Source organism: Borostomias antarcticus (genome assembly GCF_949987555.1).
Source record: "Borostomias antarcticus genome assembly, chromosome: 23".
NCBI lineage: Eukaryota > Metazoa > Chordata > Actinopteri > Stomiiformes > Stomiidae > Borostomias > Borostomias antarcticus.
Window position 1 is genome coordinate 8,338,315 of NC_140256.1, and position 26,402 is coordinate 8,364,716.

A 26,402-nucleotide genomic window follows, 5' to 3' on the forward strand; every position below is an offset into this window, starting at 1 on the left:
GGTAGCCTACTCAGCTAGACATTTAAAGGTTCCCAAACTGTCAGTTTACTATAGCCTACTATCCGTCATCAGTCCATCAGTGTCATCCTCAACTACTTATGTCTGTGTCTATGATGTTTGCTGTGCAATTATCAGTCCATTATACAGTTGTGCATAGTGTTGAATTGTTCGAGTATTGTCAGGTATTGGTTCATGTGTAGGCTACAGTAGTGCAGAGTCCGTTGTTGTCTATTGTGTAGACAAGGTATTCAAAGTGCCAAGTGATCAGTTGTTAGTCCGGGGGTCCTGATGCTCAGCCATCTTCCGTCTCTCCGGCGAGATGGTGCGAACAAGTGGTAGCTGAGGTGATTGGTGTTTTTTGTGATAAAGAAGGCCTTCCTGTGGCAGCGTTGATTGTAGAGATATTCGATGCCTGGGAGCTCCACGGCGATGCCTTGGCGTCGCAAGTCGAGACACCCCTTTGTGCCTGCCCGGGATCCTGGAGCAATGCAGGGATCTTGGCATCAGCGAAGCAGGATGGGCAGACCACACCTGGCGTGCGGAGTGGGAGGCAAACACCTCTAGACTCCGTGATTTTATCCCGGCCGCCGGTTCCTCTCCTACCGGGATGGAGCTACCCAGACCGGCATAGGTGAGACAGGCGAGACGTACAGAATGTGTACGCCATCAATATTGTGAAATACACGACCAAAACAATTATAATGTTTGCGTGTCGGGGGCATGGAGGTTATGAATCATGTGTAGTGTGTACCTCTCGTGTCTTGAGCTCTCAGCCAATGTCTGCACAGATGCCAGTGATTGGTTGGTTGTGGACTCTAGTCGGTCCTGTCGACTGTCAACAAGCAGCCAAGCCTCGCAGACAAGCAGTCGACTAGATGCCGGGTTCGTATTTTTTCAGTATTGAAAAAAACTAGTTAACTAAAGTGGTTTGTGTACAGATGGGCGAATGTTGCTTATTGTTGTTCATTGAATGTGAATGAAAAGCGAGCTAACTAAGTTACTAAGATAGGCTATAGCTAACGTTAGCTAACAACGTAACTAACTCGTGTCTAGGTGTGTGTGGAGGACCTTTAAAGGCTTTGAACCCCAGCAATTTGCGAGAGTTTAATTAAAGGTCTGATAAATCTCCTGTGTACAGCCTTAACGCAACGGCCGTCTTGTAAATGTGCTGACGGGGCATGTCATGTGTCTACACTGCAGAGAGGGGTAAACCTGTCCCGTTGTGGTGCAGCTGACATGTCGATGGATGAAGAGGTGGAGAAGATTCTGAACGGTGAAGGACTGGAAGTGACCGAGTACGATTCAGCGCCTGAAAACGTCAAAGCAGTTGTTTTGAGGAAGACCATCTGCTACATAGTTGGCGCCGTTATTTTCAATTCAAAGGTGGGCTGTTTACTGCCATGCTGTGTCTTGAGGGCTATAGCCTATTGTCTTGACCCTGTAAGGACAAGATCTGTAATCAACCTGCCAAAGACCTAGTTAAGGCCGTTAGGCTAGCTTACCTGACACGTTACGGTCCTAGCATACATCACACACAATTAAACAGCAGACCGCAAGTGAAGCCTGAAAATCTTACAATCTGGACAGGATTATTTTCTGAGCCATGTTTTGCAGCTGAGCTGTCCTTGAGTGGCTGCTAAATTGTCATCCCCGTGTCACTACTAACCCTACTCCTGCAGAACTTGCTTTTATCAAACATGACCAACTACATCACCTTCAGCCAAGTAAATCACTCTAGAGCGACCATGTGTATATCCTTATGTTTATTTATGTGTGTGTGTGTGCAGAATGAGGTTCTGATGGTGCAGGAGGCGAGGCAAGACTGCTATAAGAAGTGGTACCTGCCTGCGGGGAGAATGGAGGAGGGGGAGAGCATTGAGGAGGCAATGAAGAGGGAGGTGAAGGAGGAGACTGGATTTGACTGCCAACCAATCACCTTGCTCCTGGTTCAGGAGCAGGGCACTCAGTGGATCCGATTTGCCTTCCTGGCAGAGATCACAGGTCTGACAATATATCACATTTTTAACATTCATGACAATACGTCATTCATAACCAATAGATAGATAGATCAGAGATAGATCAGAGAGAGAAAAAGTCTCTGACATTCAAACAGTAAGATGTGTCAGCAAATTCCTGTTATAAGTTATAATAACACCTGGTTTGGCTAAATGTACCACAATCAATTTGGTCAACACTAGACCTCTTGGTCCCCGTCTCTGCTCCAGGAGGTTCCCTGAAGACGCTGGCGGAGGCTGACGCAGAGTCCCTGCAGGCGGGATGGTGGGACAGGGAGTCGGCCCTCCCCCTGCGAGGCCAGGACATTATGTGGCTCATCAAGGCCGGGCTGAAGTACCGGCAGAAGGCCTGGCACCCCCCAGCCCTGCCCATCGACCTGCCCTGCCACGTGGTGGTCCAGAGGCTCCTGCTGGCCTTCGCCAGCCCCGCTGGGGAGTTGTGGCTGCTGCTGGGCCTGGGGGGCTCCAAGGATCCCCATCTCCCTGTGGCCGTGAAGACCCACACTGTGACCTGGACGGCTGACGTGCTGGTGCGAGGGGCCATGCCGTCCTCCTACTCCCAGCTGGAGGTCCAGACCTGGGGCCTGCTGGGCGTGCAGCACCACGGCCGGGTCCCAGGGAAGACAGATGGGCTGTGCTTCAACGTCTTGGCCTCCCTGGTACACAGCGAGGAGGGGCCACCGCTTGAACAGCCCCCCCTGGTGGAGAACCCTAGATACCAGTGGTACAAGGTGGACAAGCAGACTCTGAGGGACAAGATCCTGGGGATGCTGAATGATGAGTCTGTTCTACCTGTACAGAGTCTGTACTGATGGAAGGGATAGACACCGATACTATACTGTTCCCCTCTTGAAGGGGATTCTGTGGTGGCAGAGTCTTGATGCATGGTTGTACTGTGTATCACCTAAGATGTGATCAACATCATGTGTGTATGAACTATGGGGCTGGTACCCGTGACTGGGTGGTCCTCTGGAGGCTGCTGAAAGTACTGCTGCAAGGTTCCTTTTGCCAGGACTGGGTCTATTGGGAAAGACTGCAGATCACCTTTAAGGAATGGTGAAAGCCATCTTTTTAGCTGCAACCAGCAGCTATAGCTCACATTGTTGTTTGGTCCAAAAAAATTTGCTCTGGCTGCACATGCGTGCATATGAGTGTATGTGGTCACAGCTATTCACACTTGTTACTTTAGAATCGACTGAATAGTTTTCTGCTGTTCAGACCAAACTTTGCAGGTACATGAACGGTATAATTATGCAATATTGTCATTCACTCATTGACCAGAGTGATTATGTACTGTATATCCCACTAGGGCAAACTATGCACATGTGAACAAGACCATACCAATCCAATAATAATCAGTCATTAGTTAAGCATTTTATGATGTTTGTCTCAATTGACAGGTCACTGAGGTCACATTTTTGCATGATTGTACTTTGACATTTGAAGATGTACAGAAACGGTTTTTAAACAAGAGCTAGCACTTTTCAGTCCTGTTGTCGCATGCTCGCTCATGCCAGACAACAGTCCTTTCCTGCTCGCCGTCAAAATAAATCGGTGTCGGCCTATTTAGGAGAGGCGCTCATATTTACAAGTCTCAGATAAACATGAAACTTCACTTACCTAAGCAAAAGGGTCTATTTAAACAAATGATGGGTTTTGAAGCCTCGGCGCTACCATTAAATAACTTATTTAGACGCGTTCTGTCCGAGTGAATTTATTTTTCCGAGGTAGTCTTCTTCTGGCGGTGTTTTGAAGCTTCAAAGAGACCGCCACGTTATTAAATGGTAGCGCCGAGGCTTCAAAACCCAGCATTTGTTTAAATAGACCCTTTTGCTTAGGTAAGTGAAGTTTCATGTTTATCTGACACTTGTAAATATGAACGCCTCTCCTAAATAGGCCGACACCGATTTATTTTGACGGCGAAGTGAATGGAGCGGGAAAGGACTGTTGTCTGGCATGAGCGAGCATGCGACAACAGGACTGAGAAGGGCTAAACAAGAGCAAGCTTAAAAGATCTAATGTGATGGTGGTTCCAGAGACACCTGGGCCACACGGACATCTCCTGAACACTGGAGGGCCAGAAGGCCAGCTCAAAAAAGAAGACAGGAGGACATACAGGGGCTCAGTAAACACACGCACACACACACACGAACGCTCACACGCACACACACAGTTTGTCTCTGTGTCTGGCTTCAAACCATCCTACAATATAAATTAACTCTCAGGCAACAATGTGTGTGACGATCATTATGTTTAAGATAAATACAATTATTTGCATAGCAAAGATAACGAAGGTTAAGCAAAACAAAATAATAAACATAAAATTCACAAGAAACATAAAATGGAGATGTGCAAGGTTGTGTTAAGTTCACATTTTTTTCTAATCCTGTAAGGTACCAGTGGTAGTCATCCATCTTAGGAGTCCAGTTTCACCCAGTCCTACATCATTTTTACTGCATAGAAGGAACTTGTGCAACTGATGCAATTAAAGCGCTTTTCCATACCATCTTCAGACAGTAGTCCGCTCCAGAAAGCCCCCCTTTGTACCTAGGCCTGTGAGGGTCTGATGACTGTTCCTAGCGTAGCCACAGGAGTTCCTGTCATCATGTAATACAAGGCTGCGGTCTCAGTCTGACAGTCGAGAGAGAGAGATTACTCATCTCAAGGGAATTGAAAGTTAAAAACAAATGCCAATCTAGCTTTCAGATCCACACAAGTGTCTGGGAAGTAAAGACTGAGCAAGGTTCCGGAAGTGTTCTGTCGGAGGATCATTCCATAGGATCACTATTCCAGGTGTACTGTCAAGTGTGGAAGGATCCTCTTGTTCTAATAACGGTGTTCTGTCGGGTGTATCTACGGAAACCACTGTTACAGATGTACAGTGTGGTGTCTAGAGTTCTCTTAAGCCTGTCCAGTATTCCAGTGTCAGTGTTGGGCACTGGGCAGTTTGACGAAAGCAATGGCTGCCAGCTCTTTACAGAATTCTTCTAGAACGATCACTCCTTTCAGCAGGGTCACATGATCCACACTGGGGGGAGAAACACACAGTCAAATGAGGGGTTTGTCGTGGTGATGAGAGACAGAGTGCTCTAAATCTGCAATGAAATGACAGACACACTTGCTCTGCTAGTACATGTCTTATCTGATTGGTCTGTAAGATTGAGACCCTCCTGGAAAGACAGTGTTTGACATGGTACTGACCCGGTCTCTGGCTCCAGGCCCATCAGCTGTCCCCTGACCTGGACCAGCCTCTGTGTTACATTAGGGATGTGCTGGATCCTCTGCATTAATTCTCCTATCACCTACAGCACACACACAGAAAACAACTGAATCAACTGACCTATCACACACAGACACACATCACCGTCATATTTACATTGGTATCTATTACATGATGAGAGAGAGAGATAGAGATAGATGTGGGTAGAGGTTACCCAGAAGAGGAAGCAATAGGCGCTTTCACACCGACATACTTTTCCATCCGCACTACGGACCTTTGGGGTAACTCACTGTGTTCACACCAAAGGGGCCGGAGTCTATCGGTGGATTCGTGGGGGACTTTTGACCCCCAAAAAGACACCGCTCGCGAGGTAGTACTCTTGCCGGGGGAAAAGTACTTTGTGGGCGGGGCGGCAACGCTGAACATTTCTGATTGGCTGAGTAGGGTGCCGACTGGCAAAGTTTTATTTTAATGATGCCATGTTTAAATTCACTGCGCAAAAAAGCTTCCGTGTTTAGCGATCACGTTGATCAGAGTTGCCAAGTCCGGCAATAATATGCCACTTTGGGCTTGTTTTTTTCTAGATGCTGCTTGAGAAAATTGTGGGTTGTGGGGCTTGTTTTAAAAGATATGGTTGCAAATATATGGATATGGTTTCCAAATCTAAAAAGCGATGCAATGCATTGATTCACACGCGGCTTCTCAGTTCTCCCTGCCCCGAGGAGAGCCTGGTGATGCAATGTTACGCACGGGCACAGCTCTGACGGTGTTTGCTTACAGCCAATAATATCAGTGCCGTCTCACAACAGATCCCCATGTTGACCTATCCTGCACCCTCCCCCTCATTGGAGAAGATCAATGATGTTGATCATGCAGCTGCATATCATCCTAACTATCTTATGAAAACTTTCAGGACCGGGAATTGATGCATCATTTTGTTAGCAGCATCCTCAGGATTCCGTCTTTTTCCACAATGTCAACAAAGTGGTGCAAGTATGGAAAAAGATACAATAAAGGAATAAAGATACAATAAAGACTGGACGAAGGAAAAATAACTCAGGGTGGATATCTGCGGTGGTCGGCGCCCCATTCATCATCCAAGAATTAGTATAAAGACCCAACAAGACAACAATTGTAGAAGTACTTTCTTTGCACCTCTGACCCATCGACTTTTAATGGGCGGGTAGCATGTGTGACAACATTATATGCAAATGTATTATTATGTATAATTTATAATTTATTTAATTTAATTCATTTGGGGCTTGTTTTGGGCTTGTTTTTGAAGCGGCTGTTGCTTATTTATCTCTTGAGAGTTGGCAACACTTCCACACATGAAACTGCTTTCCTAGTTCAATATTGTTGTAACTAAGACATCTGATGGAAAAAAAACATTTTCCGATAGACATGTGGTTTATAAATCTGTGATACTGTAACAACCAAAACACTTCTGTGTTTACTACAGAGCATTGCAGGGATTTCTCAAACTAAACTGCATTCTGTAAATACCATATGTGTAAACATGAAACTGCTTTCCTAGTTCAATATTCTTGTCTGAACACAATCTACATGAGGAGTTCTAGGGAATAGAGAGTTCTAGGGGATTTTTCCTGGGGGGAAAGTACAGGGGACTTTCTGGTGGGAAAGCGCCTACAGTAAGAAGTCCAGTACAGAGAGGAGGCAACAGAGATTGAGGGGGGGGGGGTGTTGAGTGGTGGTGTTAAGGCCTCGATATACTCCAGTTTTGTAAGTGTGTGTGTACTTTACGTCTGAATGGAGGTTTCAACATTGTATCCACTAGGAGGCATGAGGTAGGTCAGGGATAAGTAAACTTCCGCTGCATTCTTTCTCGCTCAGGTTTAAAACGTTGCCAATTTTTCGCCAACTATTCTGGCCTGCATACTTGCGGCACATCATACAAATGTGTGTAATTGTGAACTAGCTTACATAACTTCACCGCCATTGTGTACTACCACTACTTTGCTGTTTCCTGTTTCCATCTCGCAGGACATCAGAGGATCTTTGGTATACTGACCCACGATTTCTGTCGGTATCACACATTGTGTATGCGTACCTTAAGGCCTAAGGAGATGTGCACAAAAGACGCACCAAACAAACGCAGGATATTTGCGTCAGCCATCGTACGCATGCGTTACACTTGAGCCATAAATATATTTAACGTGAACTATATTTGTGCTTAAACTCTGATGAGGACAGAGATAGAGGGAGAGAGCGGTGGTGTTACCCTGATGAGGACAGAGAAGAGGGAGCGAGCTCCGGGCGCCAGGCTGATGTAGGGGTCCAGCAGGTACTCATGGAGGAGGGGGTGGGGAAACATTGCTAGTCTGGACAGCACCGACGTCACTTGCAGGTTCAACTCATAAGGCTGGGAGGGGAGGAAGAGGAGGGAAGAGTAAGATGGGTTGTTTGTTAATGATTTTGAAGAACGCCATCAATCTATTAAAGAGATATGCACTTTCAAGTTGTTTTCCAGTGATCAGCGCCTCACTACAACCCTTGGTATGCGTTACTTTTCCTACAGATGGGTTCATGTTACCAATGTGCCCTACATCCCCCTCAACACAGGTGAGCTGTGCAGTGAAGTATTGTTGTTAAACCACCCAGATTACCTACCTGCTCGAGGATCCGTCCGATCCTGTCAAACAGGACTTTCAGGAGGTGCCCCTCAAAGAAATCTGAGTTTACTACAGTGGATTCTGGGAGTATAATGGATTCTGACCAATCCCATTCCTGCGAGAATGCAGTGCACTCTTTGAACTAGGCAGGAAACAAAGAGAAATAATTAAATTGTGAGACTGAAGTCAACATGGAATGTAATCTATGAAGAACGCTAGATAAATGCACTCTCAGTAAAGACTCTTTCTATAAACTGGATCTGTGCTCACCAATTTGTGGGCGTCGTGGACATAGGTGTCGTATCCTGCACCCTGGACAAGGTGGGAGGATTTGGCTTCCTGAGGGACCAGGCACAGGAAACTGCAACACGCAACACGCACACACACACACGTCAACATCACAGATATTATCATCAGTATCTGCGTGTCAGGTACCAGTGGTGGTGAAGATGGCAGTACCTGTTGACAATGTCAGCAGCTTGGTTGTTTCCTCTACTGTGGGGGGGCTCTCCTGTGAGCGAGGTGGGTGGACAGAACTCACTATCAGGATACATGCTGTCTGTGAAGAACGGGTCCTCCTCCAGCTCTCTATTCTCACACACACATACAGGAGAGAAAGATATTTAATACTGAAATATAATAACAGCCTCATTAATATATAACATTATGGTGAAGTAAACTCACTCGTTCTCCTCTATGGTTTCAGAATCATACTGGTGATGTCTGTCCTCCCCTCCACCAGGTGTGTGTGTGGCATAGCAGCGATGCTCCAGGTTCCTCAGCACCAGGTTGAACAGGATGTCCCTCTGGGGCTTCTGTAGCAGCTCCTCAAAAAGACGCAGGCTGGTGATGCTGATCTATGAGAGAGAGACATTCATGTTTTTTTTAGTTTTCAATTGATGCAATTATTCAGTCACCATGAGACCATATACTGAGGGAGTAGGTAGTACGAAGCTGAGTATAAGAACAGAAGAGCAGTTAAGCTTCTGTACTCGTATGACTGTGTGACAAGGTGATGGGGAAGTCTGAGTTATCTCATAAGTCTTGTCCTCATTCTCACCCCTGCCGCAGTTAAATCCTGGATTAATAGGATTAGCCCATGTGGCTGGCTGCACCCCTGTCCTTTAACTTAGCCTGGTCTGTCCTCACCTGGCCTTGTTTCTCAGGCTTCTGCTGCTGAGGGGAGCAGTTGGTTGAGGACTACTCTTAAAGACGCAAAGAAATAAAAAAAATTGACTTCTTTCGATTTTGGATCACATCCTTGGTCATAGTGTGTACCTATTTAACAATATATGGCAAATATTTTTCAAAGTTTCCATTTCGTTCAAATCCTAAACAAAATCTCCCAAGTGCTTACGTCAGCAATGCAAGAGCAAGGTCAACCAATAATTTCATGACATCCACCGATCAATCAACACTATCTGTCTATTGAATCTGTCTAAAGTTGTTATAACCCGCCAACTTGTCAACGTTCCAGTCAAATTCATCTAAACTTTATGTCCTGTCCCTATAGCCTGTTTGAGTCGGAAATACGCCTACCTAGCCTAACTTTACCACAGTCTAGTCTACCCTAGCGTTACCACAGTCTAGCCTAGCCTAACTTTACCACAGTCTAGCCTAGCCTAACTTAACCACAGTCTAGTCTAGCCTAACATTACCACAGTCTAGTCTAGCCTAACTTTACCACAGTCTACTCTAGCCTATCCTAGCTTTACTACAGTCTAGCCTAGCATAGTCTTACCATATTCTGGCTTTACCATAGCCTAGCTTGGCTTAGTCGTGGCCTGCCTACCTCATCAGAGATATGGTCACAGTGCTCTATGAGGTGGTAGCGCAGGACGTGGCTCTCTGTGTCCAGACGCTGCTCGCTGTGCGTGTGACGGCCAAGGATGTAGTTCACCAGCTCCTCCAGCAGGGCGGCAGAGGTGACACGCCGCACCACACAGCACAGCAGGGCCGTACTGACCAACACGCCAGTCTCAGACCTACAACACACAAACGCATGCCTCTGTGATCCTGAGCACGTCTAGTAAGAGAGTCTACACACCCCTTTAGCAACTATGATAGCTACATGGTGGAGATTGGTTAAAATAATAGTCACTTACATTTGCAGCAGTTCAGGTTGTAATACGCCGACAAGCCACTGATGGTGAATTGCTTCAGCCAGTTTCACAGCAAGAATCTAGAACAGAAGAGAAGACAGTTGGTCATAATTCTATATGGAGGACGCATGTCCTGAGTGTTGAGACAGGGCCGCGGCGATTCTCCTACCTTTGGCGCCTCCTTCATCAGGTGATCCAGGAAGTCCAGCCAGGAGAACAACTTCTCCATGACATCACTTCCAGGAAATGACACGTTTTCCTCAGCGTTACCATGGGAGACCTGGGAGAACTGGGTACTAAGACACAACAACATAAAACAACAGCTAAAAGTTAGGCACTGATGTTGAATTGCTTCGGCCAGTTTCACATCAAGAATCTAGAACTGAAGAGAAGACTGTATTCATACACCCCTCTGTCCCCCTCACCTCCAGTGTGTGTGTGGGAGGCTGAGGATGTCTGTGGGGTCCAGGGTGGGTGGGATGAGGCTGTGGAGTTCACACAGCCTCCCAGCCAGCAGGGGGCAGAGTGGGGTACTCTCAGCCAGGACCTCCACCGTCTCCTCTCTCTGGATGCTTATAAACAGCAGCAGGCTCTCATAGGCCTTCAGAGCAACCCTGCTCTTCTGATGGAGGAGAGGAACCCACATGTGATTCATTACTGTGCTTATGGAGGTTTACTTCAAACATATACAGAGCAGTAAACATGGGTTAGATACTTCATAAGAGAGACATGACTAGCAGGAGAGTGCACAAATAGTTACAGAGAAGTTGCCTACATGGTAGGCCATTATGTGTTAGCTATCCCTGTAGTCTCTAATATGATATTAAAGTGAATCATATAACAAAGCACAATAAGCACTTAGCAGAACAGGCTCATTGAGAATGCCGCAAAGCAGAGGTGGGGAAACAGGAAGCAGAGCCAAAGGTAAAAGGGTGGGGTTGGCTGGATAGGGACAGCTGACGACACAGAGTGGGAAGGAGCTAATCACAAGGAGGCAGGGAGCCTTTCCAGGAGCCATAAGGTGGACTTTTGGCCGAGGACGGGGCATATACGTGCTCCACGTTCTCCACATATGCATTACGAGCGGTCTGTAGTCTTAACTACACAACCAAGTAAGCACATGCTTAGACAGACAGACATACACACCCACACAGACAGTCAGACACACACACACAAACACACCTGGCTTTTGCTCAATTGTACAAGAACATGGATGAGGCCTGTGTTGTCAGAGGGAGGGATGGAAGGAGATGAGGGGGTTGGGCTAGGAGTGATGGACTCTGATTGACTGGAGGTGGAGGCCGTAGAGTCTGATTGGTTGGAAGGTACTCTCTCCTCACTGGAAGCTTCACTTTTCTCCTCGGGGGTGGAGCTATACGTCTTTGAGAGAGCATTTTGTTTAATCTACAAGATAGAGACAGACAGACAGACAGACAGACAGGACAACATGATTAAAACAGCCAGTTACAAGTCCTTATAAAGATTTCAAACACTCCACCACTGGAGAAGGCTGGCGTGTTGAAGAAGGAATAGCATGGGGAGATAGAGTATGGAAGTAGAGTATGGAAGGCTAGGCATGGAGGTAAGCCAGGTATGGAGATAGGTTAGGTGTGGACGTGGGATAAGTGTGGAGGTAGGCTAGTGGAGGTAGACCAAGTGTGGAAGTGGGCTAGGTGTGGAGGTAGGCTAGTGGAGGTAGAACAGGTGTGGGAGTGCGCTAGGTGTGAGGTAGGCTAAGTGAGGTATACCAGGTATGGAGGTTGGCTAGGTGTGGCAGTAAGCCAGGTGTGGAGGTAGGTACCTCTAAGATGTAGTTGAGGACATAGGGGTCCTGTTTGACTCTGGAGCAGACAACCAATAGGAACTGAGCTTCCTCCCTCTCTGACTGAGACCCCGGCATACCACACAGATGAATCAACTTCTGTTGACCACAACAGGAAAGACCAGAGGATATGGTTGAGAAGAACAACGTGTTACTGTTATCCAAATGATCAGACATAATAAGAGGCATGATTCCATTTGTGTCCGACATTGTGTCAGTCATGCATTACCTGGACTGGCCTGTAAACAGGTCTGAGTGTACGACTCTAGCCTACCTGCACTGGCCTGTAGACATTGATGAGATGGAGAACAGGCTTCTGGATCTGAGCAAGCACCTTGGAGAAGAAGATCAGGACCTGCTGCTTCATCCCCGGAGGGTACTGGACACAGGGAGTACAATATATGTTAAAACTGTGTGTCTGTGTGTGTGTGTGTGTTTGTGTGTGTGTGTGTGTGTGTATTGTCAGCTGACCTGTGCCTTGCCCAGTGTGCAGAGAGTCTCGAGCAGCTTGTGCTGCAGCAGGTACTCCATGCATGGCCCGGTCTCCTCCAGTCCCTGCTCCCCCTCCTCATAGACCAAGATGTCCAGCATCTGCTTCAGCCTCCAGGGGATGTCTGTCTGCTTCACCGGCCGATGCTCATCTGGACACACCAGGATCCATACACACACTCTCAAGTCTCAACACACAACTATTGCATAGTTTATCACTTGGTCAAGCTGCATAGATGACAAATGGAAAACTTAAATCATTATGAATATGATATGAGAGTCAGTCACCAGTAGTTTCAATGTAATAATTGGTTATTCCTTTCCAGTGCTCCACAAATGAGTCCAATAGGTTCACAGAGGGCTCCCTCTAAAAAAGCAAAAATGCAATTATGTTAATTTCATATTATTTGACCTCAACTCAATATTTTCACTTCAGCCCTACTATCCACGTGGACTGTGTGTTCCATGTTTGTTGTTGTTTTTAAGCTCCTTTGCTGCAAACCCCTCTTGCTGCAAGCTTGAACTGTTGTGTATCCTTCTGTGTCTCCCTATCACTTTACTGTGCCCTAATCTGAGTACCCAAAAGCTCTCACAGCGACAAGAAAACTGCCCTAGCCCCAACCCCCTGCCTCGGCCGACGACTATGGAAGGCCATCAGTCGCATAAATGCCCAAGACAGTTGTTCAAACCCGCTGGAATGTGGTTGAAAAGCCTGAGGGCTTCCACGTCATGGATGTATTAGTTCCACGTGAGCAATGTGAGTCCTGGCAGAGTTAGAAGATAGCTAGCTAGGGAGTTAGCTAGCCTCAAGATAACTGTAAACAACGCTCTCCAGCAACATGATATGTCACAGCCATGCTTTATATCAATACCCATAAAGAAAGAGATGTAAACAACTGATATTGCTAACTTGTTAGAATAATGATAGTTCGTCACAACATCAACAACATGCCAAAGTCCGCTAACCTAGCTGCTACCATCGCAATGCAGGCGACCTAGCATAGGCTAGCTACGTTAACTTAGCTACACTAACTCTGAGCAACTTGTTGCTGCGATTTTTCCAATAAAGCCATTGACAGCATGCAAACGCGATCATGTTCTAAATATGAAAGAAAATATTTTGCTATAAACGCTGGACATAGAGCCAAGGTTTCTAGATACAGTACAGTAGCTAGCTGACTAGTTAGCTAGGTAAACGTTAGTCAAGGCAGTCGTGTTAACAAAAAGAATACTCACTGTTTCCAACGCCTGCTGGAATAGACTCGTAAGTTTACTAAACATGTCCATTGCTAAATTCAAATCAACCAAACTGTGCTAATGTTACACATTTTCCAAATAAGAACAACCTTTCGCTAACCCCCCCAAAAACGACACCTGATCCATGACAGACTGTTGAGGGATCTTGTTTTGACTAGGAGGAGAGTCCTCTTGACTTCTAGTGGACAAGTTGGAAAGATCTACTCCACTCCCCCACTCGAAACATCTGATGAGAACTGTCTTAAAAGGTGCTGGTAAAAATTGACAGTCTATCCATCAGAAAAATCCACACTGCTTCTAGTCTTGGTCCTCCAATAATCCTGAAGCCACACTAATGACACACATAACTGAAATAATATATTTAGAATACAATGTATTAAAGAGGAAAAACAATTTCATCCAGCAAATCTTTAATTAACAAATACTGATTCTTTATAATTAGTGTAATTTATTCTTAGCACAGTTATCAGTTTACAGCATAAAAACCAACCAAAATTAATAAACAAAAGCCCTCTTAAAGTTATAAAAAAAATCATCAAAAACATTTTAGTTATACCAAACATATCAGTGATACTTCATGGTTAAAAACACTTCCTTAAAGATTAGCTATCTTCAAAAATATGTGCATGGTGTTTTACTTACTACGATGTTTCAGTTATACCACAGAGCTGCATTATAAAAAGGCACATGTACTGTATGCAGTTAGTTTCTTTGTTTACAGCCTAATGTACATCTAACCTTTTCCTGATTCAAACATTGTTTATTTCAACTCAGTGGTAAGAACAGTGTGATGTCAAGTCTGATGAATGTGGATACATATGTAATACATACTGTGCTTAAGGTGAAGAAAGACAAAATCAAAAAAGTGTTATTCTTCACACTAAAAAATGACCCTGAATTCCTGAGGCAGAACCATAGGCCCCTTGGGTAGGCTTCACAAGATATACACCAGAATCACCAGAACTTCATATGAGTGAACAACAACACAGAGCTCTCCTCTACTGTCAAGGCAGCCATTTGAATGGACAAACAAGTCTATTATGTGAGCAATGTTGCATAATGTTTATCGACAGCTGACATTTTAGATTACTAGGATAGAAAAGAGTAGAACATGGGAAGAGATCCCTACATTATTGAGGTGTTGTATTCAGTGAATACAAAAGTACCCAAAAACAAAATATAATACAAAGAGTAGTGCATGGTCCACATGCACAGTAATAATATGTTCAGTGCAATATATACTAAGACAAGTCAGGGAATGTGTACAAGGTAGTTGATGACAGGATGGTGGGTGTTGACAAGATGACCGGTGTCAAGTAGAGGCCTTTGTCTCCCACTCCTACAAAAGAACACAGGGCAAATTGCTTTTAAGTCCCTGATGTCAGAGAGACAGATTAATAATACAGAGATGTCACACGATGGCAATCTGGACTAATCAAGTGAGTGATCACATCACAGATCACAGTATTAGTGGCCCATAACATCAGTCATCCATACTGCACTCTTACTGTACATGGGGCTCATAGGAATGTTCACAAAGTAAGCTTCATATCGGTGTTGTAGATTAATTAGGTTAATTGGCCAAACTGTCTCTTCACACAGCATCTGAGAAGAATGATCTGATCATGTCAAATCACATGACTCTCTGTCTGGCCTGAGAGACAATAGAGAGACAGCTCTATATGTTAACATCTGTGTGGCTGGATGTACCTTCCTCCTCTGAAACACTTTGCCATGCTCGATGAAGATGGCGGAGGGTGCTCTCTTCAGAGAGTTCTTTGCAGAAGCTGTCCGTCGCAGCAGAGGGGTCAGGAAGCCACCCTGAGGAGACAATAGAACCCAGTAGAGTCAGGAAAAAGGAATGTAGAGTTAGAGAACAGTTGAGTGAAGTTAACAGTGGAGTAGAGTAGATTACAGTAGAGAAGAATGGGGTAGAGTAGAGAGGACTGGAGTAGAGTAGAATAGAACAGAGTAGAGTAGTGGAGATTAGGCAAGCCTCCTCTATTCCAACTTAACTACAAAACTTACAGTTTGTGTCACCATGACCCAGCCAAGAGACTAGATACTATAGATCACATACTCCAGAACCCTGACATAAAGGAGAGCAGGCCAACAATGGGACCTCAGATAGGCAGCTTGTGTTTCATCATACTGGTTTTGTTTACAATGAGTCAAACGGCGCTGTTCTGCCCAAGAGACCTTTCAGGAAGGACAAGAAGAGGCCATAGGAGGGTAACTGAGGGTAATAACAGCCTAAAGGCTCCTCTTTGAAGTGGCCACTCAGCTCTCTTTCACGTTTCACATACACTGTAATTACATCAAGGTGAAAGAGAGGAGGCCATGGAGGTATTAGAAGGAGTCCAGGTAATTTCAACAGACATTTTAGTGTATTATGCATTCCAAACTGCAGGTGGCGGCAGAGCACCACAAAACCCCTACTAGTGGCACACTTGTATTGTTTGAAAACACCTCAAAGTGTGTGTTTGTGTGTTGCCTACCTGTGCCCTTTCAGCGCAGAAGGCCAGTGACTGTCTGAAGGAGGTGCGTTTGTTTGTCTTCACTGCGGTGTTGAGGTTCATTTCTGACCCCGCCCTCAGCTGCACCTTCCTCTTCCCTGTCAGATCCAGCTTCTGCACATTACGCTCCACCTCACACAACTTCTTACCTAGAACACACACACAAACACACACACACACACACACACACACACACACACACACACACACACACACACACACACACACACACACACACACACACACACACTTAAATTGCAGCAGAGCCACTGGGCCTGCATGTGGTTCCAGGGACAGACACACAGCTATGGAAGTTATGTTGAGAGGAAAACCTGATATCCAGTGTTTTCCAAGCAGTCCTTAAAAGGAGAATCTACCATGAGGCTGGGTCCCTCTGCCACGACAAAACCACCAGGAACGCCAGCTAACCACCAGAGCTCTCCAGGCCCAGAGGAAAGAAATGTACCCTTCCGCCAGACAGAGAGGGACTCTGAGCTGGTTGGATAATACTGAACACTGAGTAAAGCTGTTGTAGTTAGCTGAGGGAGCTGCAGCCTTAAATGCCCTCTACTGCAGTCACATTCCTGTCATTATTTTATTCTATTCTATTCTATTGTAGTATTGACTAGTCTTATCTCTCTGGTCTGCTATCTCCTGGTCATGAGTTCCTTTCGGTACACACACAACAGTCATCCCTACTGTAGGTTGGGGAACATTCAAATATTCTCAGGATACTCCACCTAAGTACAAACAGAGATAGAAGGAAGTTGCAGAAGAGAGTGTACAGTACCACATGTAGTTCTCAACACTAAGGAACTATAAAATGTAAATAACTTTCATACTGATGTAGCAAAACTCTTTAAAGAATCTGTTGTAAAAAAAACATGTAATTATGCAGACACTTACCTAATCTAAACCAGATGTTGGGAAAATTGTTTTACTTTAAATCTGAAAACTTGAGAACGCTCATAACAACCTAAGTAGAGCCACATAACCTTCCCCAAATCTTATGTTTTGGGCAGAAGAGAGGAAGCAACTAGTTGTCTACTCTGCCATCTCTATATCTCATCAGTTCCCAGTCTGACCCACACTCATTGCCACATGTAACTTGTCAGTAAAAGTCTAAAATATCTCACCAATAGTCATTGAGAAATGTCTGAACATTGGCAAAATATTTATCTGACTGTATAAGTTCTACTGTTTCCTGGGATGATGTCTGTGTCTACAGAGTTTTTCCATCTGGCATAATTATGTAGCAAATAAAAGTTTTAGTTTGTATTACAATACAACAAAGAGTAACCCAAGTGGGTGTGTATTGAGTAAGACTCACTGTGATTAGAGAAGATTTCATTGTTGCTGTAGGTGACGGAGTCCCTGGATGACACTGAATCTCCCCTGACAACGTTATTCTGGAACTGAGGAGAGGACACTGAGATCTTTCACCCTCCTATTGATTTCAAATACTAGACAGTTCAGCTTCTACATCCCAGACGTTTAAACCCCCCAGACTGGACTGTACCATGTGCTCCAGTATGGAGCTGTTGGAGTAGATTGGTTGACAATGGCCTGTTCCACTCAGCTGGTGAAAGGGGTCGTCCATGTATGTGTTTGAGGTGGGGAACCTTCGAATCTTCAGGCCGCTTGGGGAAATAGGAATGGAGTACAGTTGATTCACACCGTTCCTTCATACACAAACGCAGCTATTATTTGTAGTAGATCTAAGACCTAGTGGTAGTGGACACGACGGACTGGGGTCTTGTCAGATTACTATTTAGCACACTGTGACAGAGTACTGCATAAAAAGTCATTCTTTACAGGCGTCATTTCATCATGTGAATATGCGTCACCTGAGGGCCCCGCCAACTTTGAGGTCCAGTGAGGTGTTGTCATGCTGATATGGGGGGTCGGGCGCACCCTGAGAAGTGCTCCCGTCCTGCAGGAGCTGAACCCAACGCTCCTTCTCATCTGCACAGCTGGCCTGGAGGGAGGAGGGGGGACAGGGGAGCTTCAGCTTGCCGTTGACTTTGATATGTGACTCATATTGGTCTGCCACACAATTCATCAGCCTTGGTTTACAGTAAACCTGAACAACATCATCAACAACAACAACAACAACAACAAAAACAACAGCAACAACAAGAATAACAACAACACTAACCCCCTCCTCCCCTTACCTCCAGTACTGCCACCTGGTCCCCGTGCTGGACCAGGGTGATACGGTAGGAGCTGGGGGTGTCTGGGCCGGGCCGGACCTCGCAGCCCCGCAGCTGCACCGTGTACTGGGGGCTCTCCTCACACCCCTCGTCACGGAACATCTTCAGCTGTCCCGCCTCCACCTGGCACAGCAGGCTCTGCCATTGGCAGCTCATCAAAACGTTCAGGTAGCCTGTGCCAATCAGTGACAGGTACAGAGGTCAGGAAAGGTCACACATAAACTAACAAACGCTATACAGTATGTCATGCAGGGGTGTGCATGTGAACTGATGTGTGTGTGTGTTTGTGTGTGTGTGTGTGTGTGTGTGTGTTTACTGAGCCCGTCTGTCCTACTGTCTCCTTTTTTGAGCTGGCCTTCTGGCCCTCCAGTGTTCAGGAGATGTCTGTGCGGCCCAGGTGTCTCTGGAACCACCAGTCACATTAGATCTTTTAAGCTTGCTCTTGTTCATGTGTGTGTTTGTGAGAGAGAGAGCTGGTGTGCACCTGATGTTATGTGTCCAGAGTGACCATCATTAGATCCTCCCTATGATGGAGTCATAAATTAGCGGTTACAGTAAATCTACAACATGTCCTAACAAGCCCCAGCAGCCTCCTGTGTACCCAGACCTGCCCTGCTGCTGCTGCTGCATATTTTGTCTGGGTTGTGCCAATCTGAACATACCACGACTGCTGCCTGGGCCTGAAGCCTGCCAGAGGTGACAATTGAATTCTGCAGGAATCCACCTGGACAATGAGCCAATGTTAGGCTACAGCAGGCCTGGGTCTGCTGAGACGTGGACCTGCCGTCAGCTTCACCAAGCAAACAGGGCTAACAATAGGAGACTGTGTTGTGCCGCTGGCTCTGGTGACCTGTTCACAGCCTGAGGGGCTGCTCCAGATGGAGGTGATAGATTGTCAAGCGAGGGAGGGGGCGACGGATGGGCGGAACAGAAGGGTTTGCTTCTGTTTATGTTCAGGGTGAGTGAGTTCATCTCAATAATCTTCCTTCCTTTTTTTCGCCCTTCGCCTTCAGTGCCAACTGGTAGGTTCAAGCAACACTATGGGTGACCTGTACTGATCATGGCTATGTTACCTTAGAGCAGATGATGGTAAGGACCAGAGGGGGAGAGGAGAAGGACCAGTGAGGAGAGGAGAGGAGAAGGACCAGTGAGGAGAGGAGAGGAGAAGGACCAGTGAGGAGAGGAGAAGAGAAGGACCAGTGAGGAGAGGAGAAGAGAAGGACCAGTGAGGAGAGGAGAGGAGAAGGACCAGTGAGGAGAGGAGAGGAGAAGGAGAAGGAGAGGAGAGAAGACAGGAGATGAGAGGAAGATTGAGATGTAGCTCTGTGTTCTTACTCTTCTCCTTCATGTCCAGACTGCTGAGGGCAGAGGGCAGGCCAGACAACTTCTCATCCTCTGAGTCTGTGTGAAGGACTGAGCTTGACTGCAGAGAGAGAGAGAAAGAGAGAGAGAGAAAGAGGACAAATCAGGTCTAGGTCAGGTCAGCCTAAAGAGTGACAAGTGAGAGGTCATTATCTCAGACAGCGAGGAGATGAGGCTAGGTATGTGAGGTGTGTCCCGGGCCCCACTGACGAGATTGCCCACTGCTCCTGGCTGCCCTTAGAGGAGGACAGCTTGAATGGGAAAATGCAGAGGACAAATTCCAACGGCAGCCGGAAGTTGCATGTGTGTGTATGTTTATGTGTCACTGCTGTGAGGTGGATTAAAGACCCCTAGAGGTCCTGTAATTATTATTATGATGTAATTAATTATTAGCTAGTCAGCAGCTGGTTGTAACTGCTGAGGTGTTTGTGTGTGGAGAGGGGGGGGGGGTCATTCTCACCCTGCAAGACTCCAGCCTGTCACATTTCAGCAGCGACGAGGAGCTCCGGGTTTCCAGTTCACAGAACACCGACCCGCTCACTTCCTCGATGATCTACACAGCCAGCCAGAGCACCAATCAGAGTGGTTGGTTCACAAAAGAATCACGCAGAGGACCAATCACAGTGGTTAAAACTCAAACAGATAATAGTGCATCGTACACAGAGCGTATAAATCTAGCATTCAGCTGCGAGGAGTCCCCTATGCCCTCTCTCCTGTGGGCCTTCAGTCACACACTGTACTTCCCTGTGAGATAAGAGCGTTTATCTGGGCCTGGCCGGGCTGTTTGGACAATCATGGCATTACCCATCCTCAATGGAATTTCCTCTGGCTCCTCCCCCTGTGCTCTCTACACGCTAGGGAGGAATGACAGTGAATTCACTACTACTGTACCATATATCTGTGGGACAGTATTCTAGGTCTGTCTGTTTGTCTCTCCTGTCATTGATTGGCTCAGACTCCTCTGTACCTCACTCCCTCTGTCCCTCTCTTCATATCTGTGGTGCTGTTCACTTATGTGTCGAGGTCATGAGCAACGCCACCTCCTATCCTCTCTTCTCCTCTTCTGCACTTTTATTACCGCCTGTCTCCCTCTCTCCTCTTCCTGTCTCCCTCTCACCCACCGTATCTGTCTGTGTTGCGCTGCATCCGAACCTCTCTCCTTGTCTCCCTCCTTGCCTGCCTTCCTCACTCCCTGCCCCCCCCCCCCCGTCTGCGTGTCTGTCTATAGTCGGAGCCCCGTCCAGACCTTCCTCCAGTCCTCGGCCTGCTGGCAGCTGTTGAAGCCCATCACCACGGTGTCAGAGCCGGCCAACACCTTCAGCTCGTGCTGCATCTTCTTGTTGTGTTTGGACTTGTAGACCACCTGACACCCCCTCAGGTCCAGCTCCAGCAGCGGGTGGAGGTCTTTTGCACACTTGTAGCACTGGCGGGGACAGAGGCAGAGACAGTAACAGAGTACATGACACATCTAGGCAGTGATGGTTGTACATCATGTGGTAAGGCCTTCTCCTGGCGGCTTGGGAGCACACTCCAGTGACAAGATAACCCTGACTGAGTTTCCCAGAGATCCCGTGAGGTGACTCACCATGAGCAAGTTGTTGCGTATGAGGAACAGCTGTTTGGTCCACTGGCCCAGCCACTTCTTCCTCCACAGGTAACCACAGATACGGGACTCTGGGGCGGGACGCAGACAGGGCTGAGAGGCACTCCACTGGATGTAGTGGGCCCTGTCTTTAACAAACTCCTCCTCCTCTTCTCCGTACGACTCGTAGTGACTACTGTCTGAGTCTGCTTTGTCTGGGATGACACACACAAGCCCGCCGCACGCACATGCACACGCACAAACACACACACACGCACACACACACATACACACGCACACACACACACATACAAACAGGTCACATACAGGTCACAAACAGGTCATATTCAGGTCAAACAGGTCATTGTTTTTCATTACAGCAGTATAAAGCTATTTTGCACAACTGTTCTGCTTGTGTTTGTTTATGTGTGTGTGTGTGTGTGTGTGTGTGTGTGTGTGTGTGTGTGCGCGTCTATCAGGTACCTGTGTGCTGACTGTCTGGAACAAAGGGCTCCGCCTCCTCATAGCAGCTGTCATCCAGTCCCCCAGGGGGGTGGGGGGGCACCATGGGACCCTGGCCCTGACACAGTAAACAGGAAGTCATCATTATGACAGTGGGGCATCATTATAACAGGAAGTAGTGTGTGTGTGTGTGTGTGTGTGTGTATGTGTGTGTGTTGAGATGACTCGCGCCGTTCTGATATGACTCATATCTCAGTGTCCGAAGGTCACGACCAATATCAACGCTCTAACCCCTACAACAATAACACGACAGCCCCTATGACCACCACGACAACTGGCTGGCCAGTCCTAACATCCTGCTAAAAGGGCATGAGGCAGAGCGCCAGGCTGTAATAGTGGGGGACAGGGAGCCAAAGCTGTACACAACAAACGTTCTGACAGACTGGGCAGAGCTGGGGACTCAGAAGCATACAGAGGGTCAGGGAGGGCACAGACTAAAACGAGAGATGAGGGACATGTACTCATGCATACTGACTGCTTCAGGGGGAGGAGGGGGAGCAGGGGAGGAGACGGAGGGAGGGAGGAGGGGGAAGAGAGTGTTGTTTTCTCAACACTGAATATCAGAGAGAGTGAAAGAGAGAGAATGGGAGAGCAGGAAAGAGTGTGACGAGAGAGACAGAGAGAGAGGGAGACAAAGAGAAAGAGAGAGACATACTGTAGCAGACTGTAGGAAGAGAAGGCGGATATGGAGGGCAACCTCAGTGAAACAGCAGGAGACATTATGGAAGCTTGTAAACTTTCTGCTGCACATTCTTCTCTCTCTACAGGCATGAGAGAGAGAGAGAGAGGGAGAGAGAGAGAGAGAGGGAGAGAGAGAGGGAGAGGTGAGAGGGTAGAGAGAGAGAGATATTATATATAAACAGGGAGAGAGAGACCAACAGAGAGAGAGAGAGCGAGATCATCATCATCATCATCATCATCACCACCACCACCATCATTATCATGTCTCCATATAGACAACACCAGCGCTATGACCTTTACACCATGTGAGTTTACTCCCAATGTGTCCTGAGCTGAAGTCACTTTAGAGCTGCCTGATTGGCTAAACCTTCCTGGCAACCACAGTCCTTTGTGTGCGCACACACATGCACACACACACACGCACACACATGCACGCACGCACACAATGAATGAGGGTCTTGAGTGAATTACAGAGAAAATATCTGGCAGACTTTCAAACTGTAAACACTGTTTCTGCTTCTCACAGGGTCCCCTCATAAGAACTAGTTCTGCTGGGGCTGGGGGGCTGTGTGTGTGTGTATGTATGTATGTGTGTGTGTGTGTGTGTGTGTGTGTATTACTCACTAGCCAAGTCATTCCAGAGTCTGTGTGTGGCGACAGCGGAAAGCTGCTGTTAAGGGTCTCCGGGGGGCTTCTGACTCGCACTCTCCATAAGTGTGTGTGTGTGTGAGTGTGTGTGTGCGCGTTTGTGTGTGTGTGTGCATGTATGCGCTGAGCTCCCTAGGGGTCTCTCCCGGCCTCACGCAGTCTGACCTCCCTCCTTCCCTCCTTCTCACCATCCCTCCTTCCCTCCATGTGGGTGTTCTATCACTCCATCACGTACACCAGATGTAATCACATCCACTTCCTCTTGCAGACTCCCTCTCAGCCAATGGCTTCGCAGATGAGGAGGAGATGGCCTCTCTCATAAACACAACGCTTCCTGTCGGTAGATACTGCTGCTGGCCTCCTGCCCTCCTTCCCAACCTCCGGTCTTTGATTTCCTCAGTGGACCATGATCGCCTGTCCCATGATGCTTGGCGCTAGTACCTCAGGTGTGGGGTGGGGTGGGGGGGGGGGCAGAGGACGGAGGAGGGGAGTGGTGGGGCTGGGGTGCGTGCGCGTGTGTTTATGTGTGTATACGCTGCTACCCGGCCACTTGAAAAGCCCTTGTTAACGATAGGAGTTTGACCTCTGACCCCGCGCTCCCCACTCTATGTGGCCGGACCCCCCCAGACCACAGCGGGACAGAGGGCCTGTCATTAGCCAGCCACATCACAACCCGACCCCCCCCCCCCCCGCCCCTTGCTCCGCGCCCTCCGCCCCCTCACAGAGCCAGCTCGCTGCCCCAGCCGCACGGCCCCGTCTCCCTGCCCTGTCATTATGGTCGGAGGAACGGGCCGGTGGCTGCAGGCTACAGTACAGCCTGAAAATAAACCCTGACACTGGCTACAACGCCTTCCTACTACAAAGTCTATCTCCTTTCTCTCCTACCTCCCTACTGCTCTCTCACTCTCTCTCCTCTCTCCTTTCTCCCGCCCTCTACGACTCTCTTTCATAGCGCCCAAAGTGCCGTCAATGGGAATCCACGATCACACTTTCTTTTGAGGGGCTCTATTGATAAACTGCAGACAATTAACAACTATGTCAACAGACGATCAACTTCTACTCGGTTGATATGCAACAACTGGTTAAGGTTAGGAGTTAGGGTTAGTGGACAGTTAGTTTAATGTTCATTGATAGTTACTGTAGTTGAGCATCTACAGACCATCTATAAGGCTCCAAATAAAATAAAGTGTCATTGAATAAATGACAGTCAATGGTAATTTCATGTTTTTTGAGTGAACTGTCCCTTTATGCTAGCACAGAAGGAAGATAGGATAGCTGCATTAGCACTACATGGTCTGAATGGTTCGAATCAGGTTAAAATGCTACTGTATGTGTCACAATATCTTTGATTGATTGATTGATTGATTTAGTTTGACAATTAAAAAAACAAATCTGAAACAAATCTAATCTGAAACAAATTCATACCCACATTATTGCTTAAACGAAAACTGCCAAGGATAACACAAAAAAGTAGACATCTTATTTCCATTATAGTCCTTGCTGGGAAGGGGTGGGTGGGTGTGTAAGGCAGCAGGTGTGTAAACAGGCAACACCTAAAATTCAACACATCTATCATTCGACTAATACTACAACATTAGATCAACCAAATACAGTACAATACAATAAAATGTCGTAGCGACCCTTCTAATCCAAAAAAGTCCCACAGTATCTACTCTTCCTCATCTGTTCTATCCATCAATGTTCACCTCTAAGCCATTTTTTCAGCCATACAGTATGTTGAATCTATTAGCGTTTCTTGTTGTTTTCAACTCTCCAGGCAAAAAGTTCCAAAGCACTGCAGCTGAGTATAAAAGGTATACCTATACATCTTCTGAACCTTTCACAATGGCTTAACAAGTTTTTGATGGTTGTAGAAACATGAACTATTCTATTCTTACATCTGAACAACCAATACACCCAAGCACACATTCTGTTTTAGACTGAAAACATATTTGCAGTATAATAAGTAGCCCAAATCAAATCACAGCTGAGGACATTCCTCTGTGATAGAGAAGACACACTGACCCAGAGAAGAGGGAACTATGTCAAACATGTGAGGAATCCCCCAGAGACACCCTGCTCTCCACCCAGTTCTGAACAGGCCCCTTCTGTCAGTGGTCTGAGGCTGAAGGTCCATACATACAGGCCACTCTGGAGTCAGACTGATTCAGATGAATAAGACTGATGAAGGCCCTCCAGTCCATTCACAGATCATGGCTGTTCAGCCAGACACAGACAGCTTGCCGTAGAATAGAGAGAGACGCAGAGCACGTAGCGCTGGCCAACCACACGTACTCACAGGATCTACAGAAGCATCTAGACACGATAAATACATAATTCCTGTTTCTTCTTGGGCCAACTGTTTGTACTGATGGTAATACTAAAGGGTTGACCGAGCTGTCAGATAATCGTCTTAGAAACTGAGCAGTTAGCTACATCCCAGGGACCAGCGGTGGACACGGGCATGGTAGGAAGTGGAAAGGACAGACCAGGAAGTGGACACTCACCTCTTTCCTTATGGAGGCAGAGGAGGAGGAGGAGGAGGAGGGCTCTTGGGTAGGGGTGGGATCTGGGGGGGTGTTCCTGAGGTCATTGGCTGGAGCCCCTGACGGACAGCTCATGATCATGTATTCAGCATCCTCCACTGGAAAGCACAAACAACAGGGGCTTGTAGCTATGTGGACAATGTCACTCCTTAACCAGGAGTGTCCTGTATCTTCGATTATTAGCTTAGATGTTGGCCAACGATAACTTACCAGGAGTGCTCTGCGGCTTAAATATTGGCCAATAATAGCTTACCAGGAGTGTCTTGCAGCTTGCCCAGCAGCTCAGAGATGGACTTCTTCTGGGCCTGGGCGATGTAGCTGAGGTTCTCACTGTCCAGCACTGCCAGGAATGACTGCAGGTCCGAGATCAGCCGTGTCAACACTGCAACCATAGGAACAGGTTGAGAAAAACAACAACTTATCTGAGACAAGCAAAAAGAACAGTTCCCATATTGTGTCCTATTTTAATCTAATCTGTTCAGTCCATTGAGAATAGAGCCGTTTCTCATCAACAGAGAGTTGGACTGCAGGTATTCAGATCTGTACAGTCAAGAATGAACAAAAAACTCTTAAAAACAGAGCACACATTCTTATATTATGACGAGTGTTTTTCAGGTCAAGCTTGGTGAATTCGTAAACAAACCCAATGCTAAACAGATACGTAATGCAGGCATTGTTAAAGCTAGTCTGAGAAGCGTTCTTCACTAGAGGATAGACTCCTTAATGAACTGAGAACAGTCATTATTCACTTCATTACAAAAACAAAGCAGGAGTAACGCAAGGAGTGTTTGGTA

General features: G+C 46.8%; 4 protein-coding genes across 4 annotated transcripts in view; 1 reads left to right on the plus strand and 3 right to left on the minus strand.

The window, feature by feature from the left end:
* Positions 1-856: 856 nt before the first annotated feature.
* nudt18 (nudix (nucleoside diphosphate linked moiety X)-type motif 18) lies at positions 857-2,827 on the plus strand (the record flags this gene model as incomplete). Its single annotated transcript, XM_084457305.1, has 4 exons — positions 857-882; positions 1,201-1,383; positions 1,788-2,001; positions 2,226-2,827. Exons 2-4 carry the CDS (start codon positions 1,237-1,239, stop codon positions 2,825-2,827), a joined length of 963 nt encoding a protein of 320 aa, XP_084313431.1. The 5' UTR covers positions 857-882; positions 1,201-1,236.
* Positions 2,828-4,908: 2,081 nt separating this feature from the next.
* On the minus strand, positions 4,909-13,670 carry fhip2b (FHF complex subunit HOOK interacting protein 2B). The gene is made up of 17 exons (XM_084457304.1): positions 13,518-13,670; positions 12,570-12,648; positions 12,264-12,433; positions 12,067-12,171; positions 11,772-11,891; positions 11,153-11,374; positions 10,396-10,592; positions 10,140-10,266; positions 9,974-10,050; positions 9,661-9,853; positions 8,553-8,725; positions 8,328-8,456; positions 8,139-8,229; positions 7,867-8,010; positions 7,478-7,618; positions 5,217-5,317; positions 4,909-5,043 (listed from the first exon to the last, which is right to left on the minus strand). Exons 1-17 carry the CDS (start codon positions 13,566-13,568, stop codon positions 4,941-4,943), a joined length of 2,223 nt encoding a protein of 740 aa, XP_084313430.1. The 5' UTR covers positions 13,569-13,670; the 3' UTR covers positions 4,909-4,940.
* A 516-nt stretch (positions 13,671-14,186) lies between these two features.
* On the minus strand, positions 14,187-18,423 carry LOC311324905 (actin filament-associated protein 1-like 1; the record flags this gene model as incomplete). The annotated part of the gene is made up of 7 exons (XM_084457502.1): positions 14,187-14,877; positions 15,249-15,359; positions 16,037-16,203; positions 17,385-17,469; positions 17,574-17,694; positions 17,902-18,032; positions 18,229-18,423. The coding sequence occupies 7 exons, from the start codon at positions 18,421-18,423 to the stop codon at positions 14,851-14,853; spliced, it is 837 nt and encodes a 278-aa protein (XP_084313628.1). The 3' UTR covers positions 14,187-14,850.
* A 217-nt stretch (positions 18,424-18,640) lies between these two features.
* LOC311324906 (actin filament-associated protein 1-like 2) overlaps positions 18,641-26,402 on the minus strand; it is a gene marked incomplete at both ends in the record, with an annotated part of 13,002 nt that continues 5,240 nt past the window's right edge. The window contains 9 exons of the mRNA XM_084457503.1: positions 18,641-18,670; positions 18,930-18,991; positions 19,603-19,690; positions 20,090-20,182; positions 20,876-21,052; positions 21,215-21,426; positions 21,695-21,791; positions 25,570-25,706; positions 25,862-25,990. Coding sequence (XP_084313629.1) covers positions 18,641-18,670; positions 18,930-18,991; positions 19,603-19,690; positions 20,090-20,182; positions 20,876-21,052; positions 21,215-21,426; positions 21,695-21,791; positions 25,570-25,706; positions 25,862-25,990 — 1,025 coding nt within the window. The remainder of the gene's footprint in view (positions 18,671-18,929; positions 18,992-19,602; positions 19,691-20,089; positions 20,183-20,875; positions 21,053-21,214; positions 21,427-21,694; positions 21,792-25,569; positions 25,707-25,861; positions 25,991-26,402) is intronic.

Excerpts from the sequence above, each read along its gene's own strand:
- fhip2b (XM_084457304.1), bottom strand. The coding sequence starts at position 13,568 with ATGGACATGTTTAGTAAACTTACGAGTCTATTCCAGCAGGCGTTGGAA. Across the intron at positions 12,434-12,569 it reads TTATTACATTGAAACTACTG|ATGAGCATCGGCCGGTGAAG; the intron begins GTGACTGACTCT and ends TGGTGTGTCCAG. Across the intron at positions 7,619-7,866 it reads TCGGACGGATCCTCGAGCAG|CCTTATGAGTTGAACCTGCA; the intron begins GTAGGTAATCTG and ends CTCCCCTCCCAG.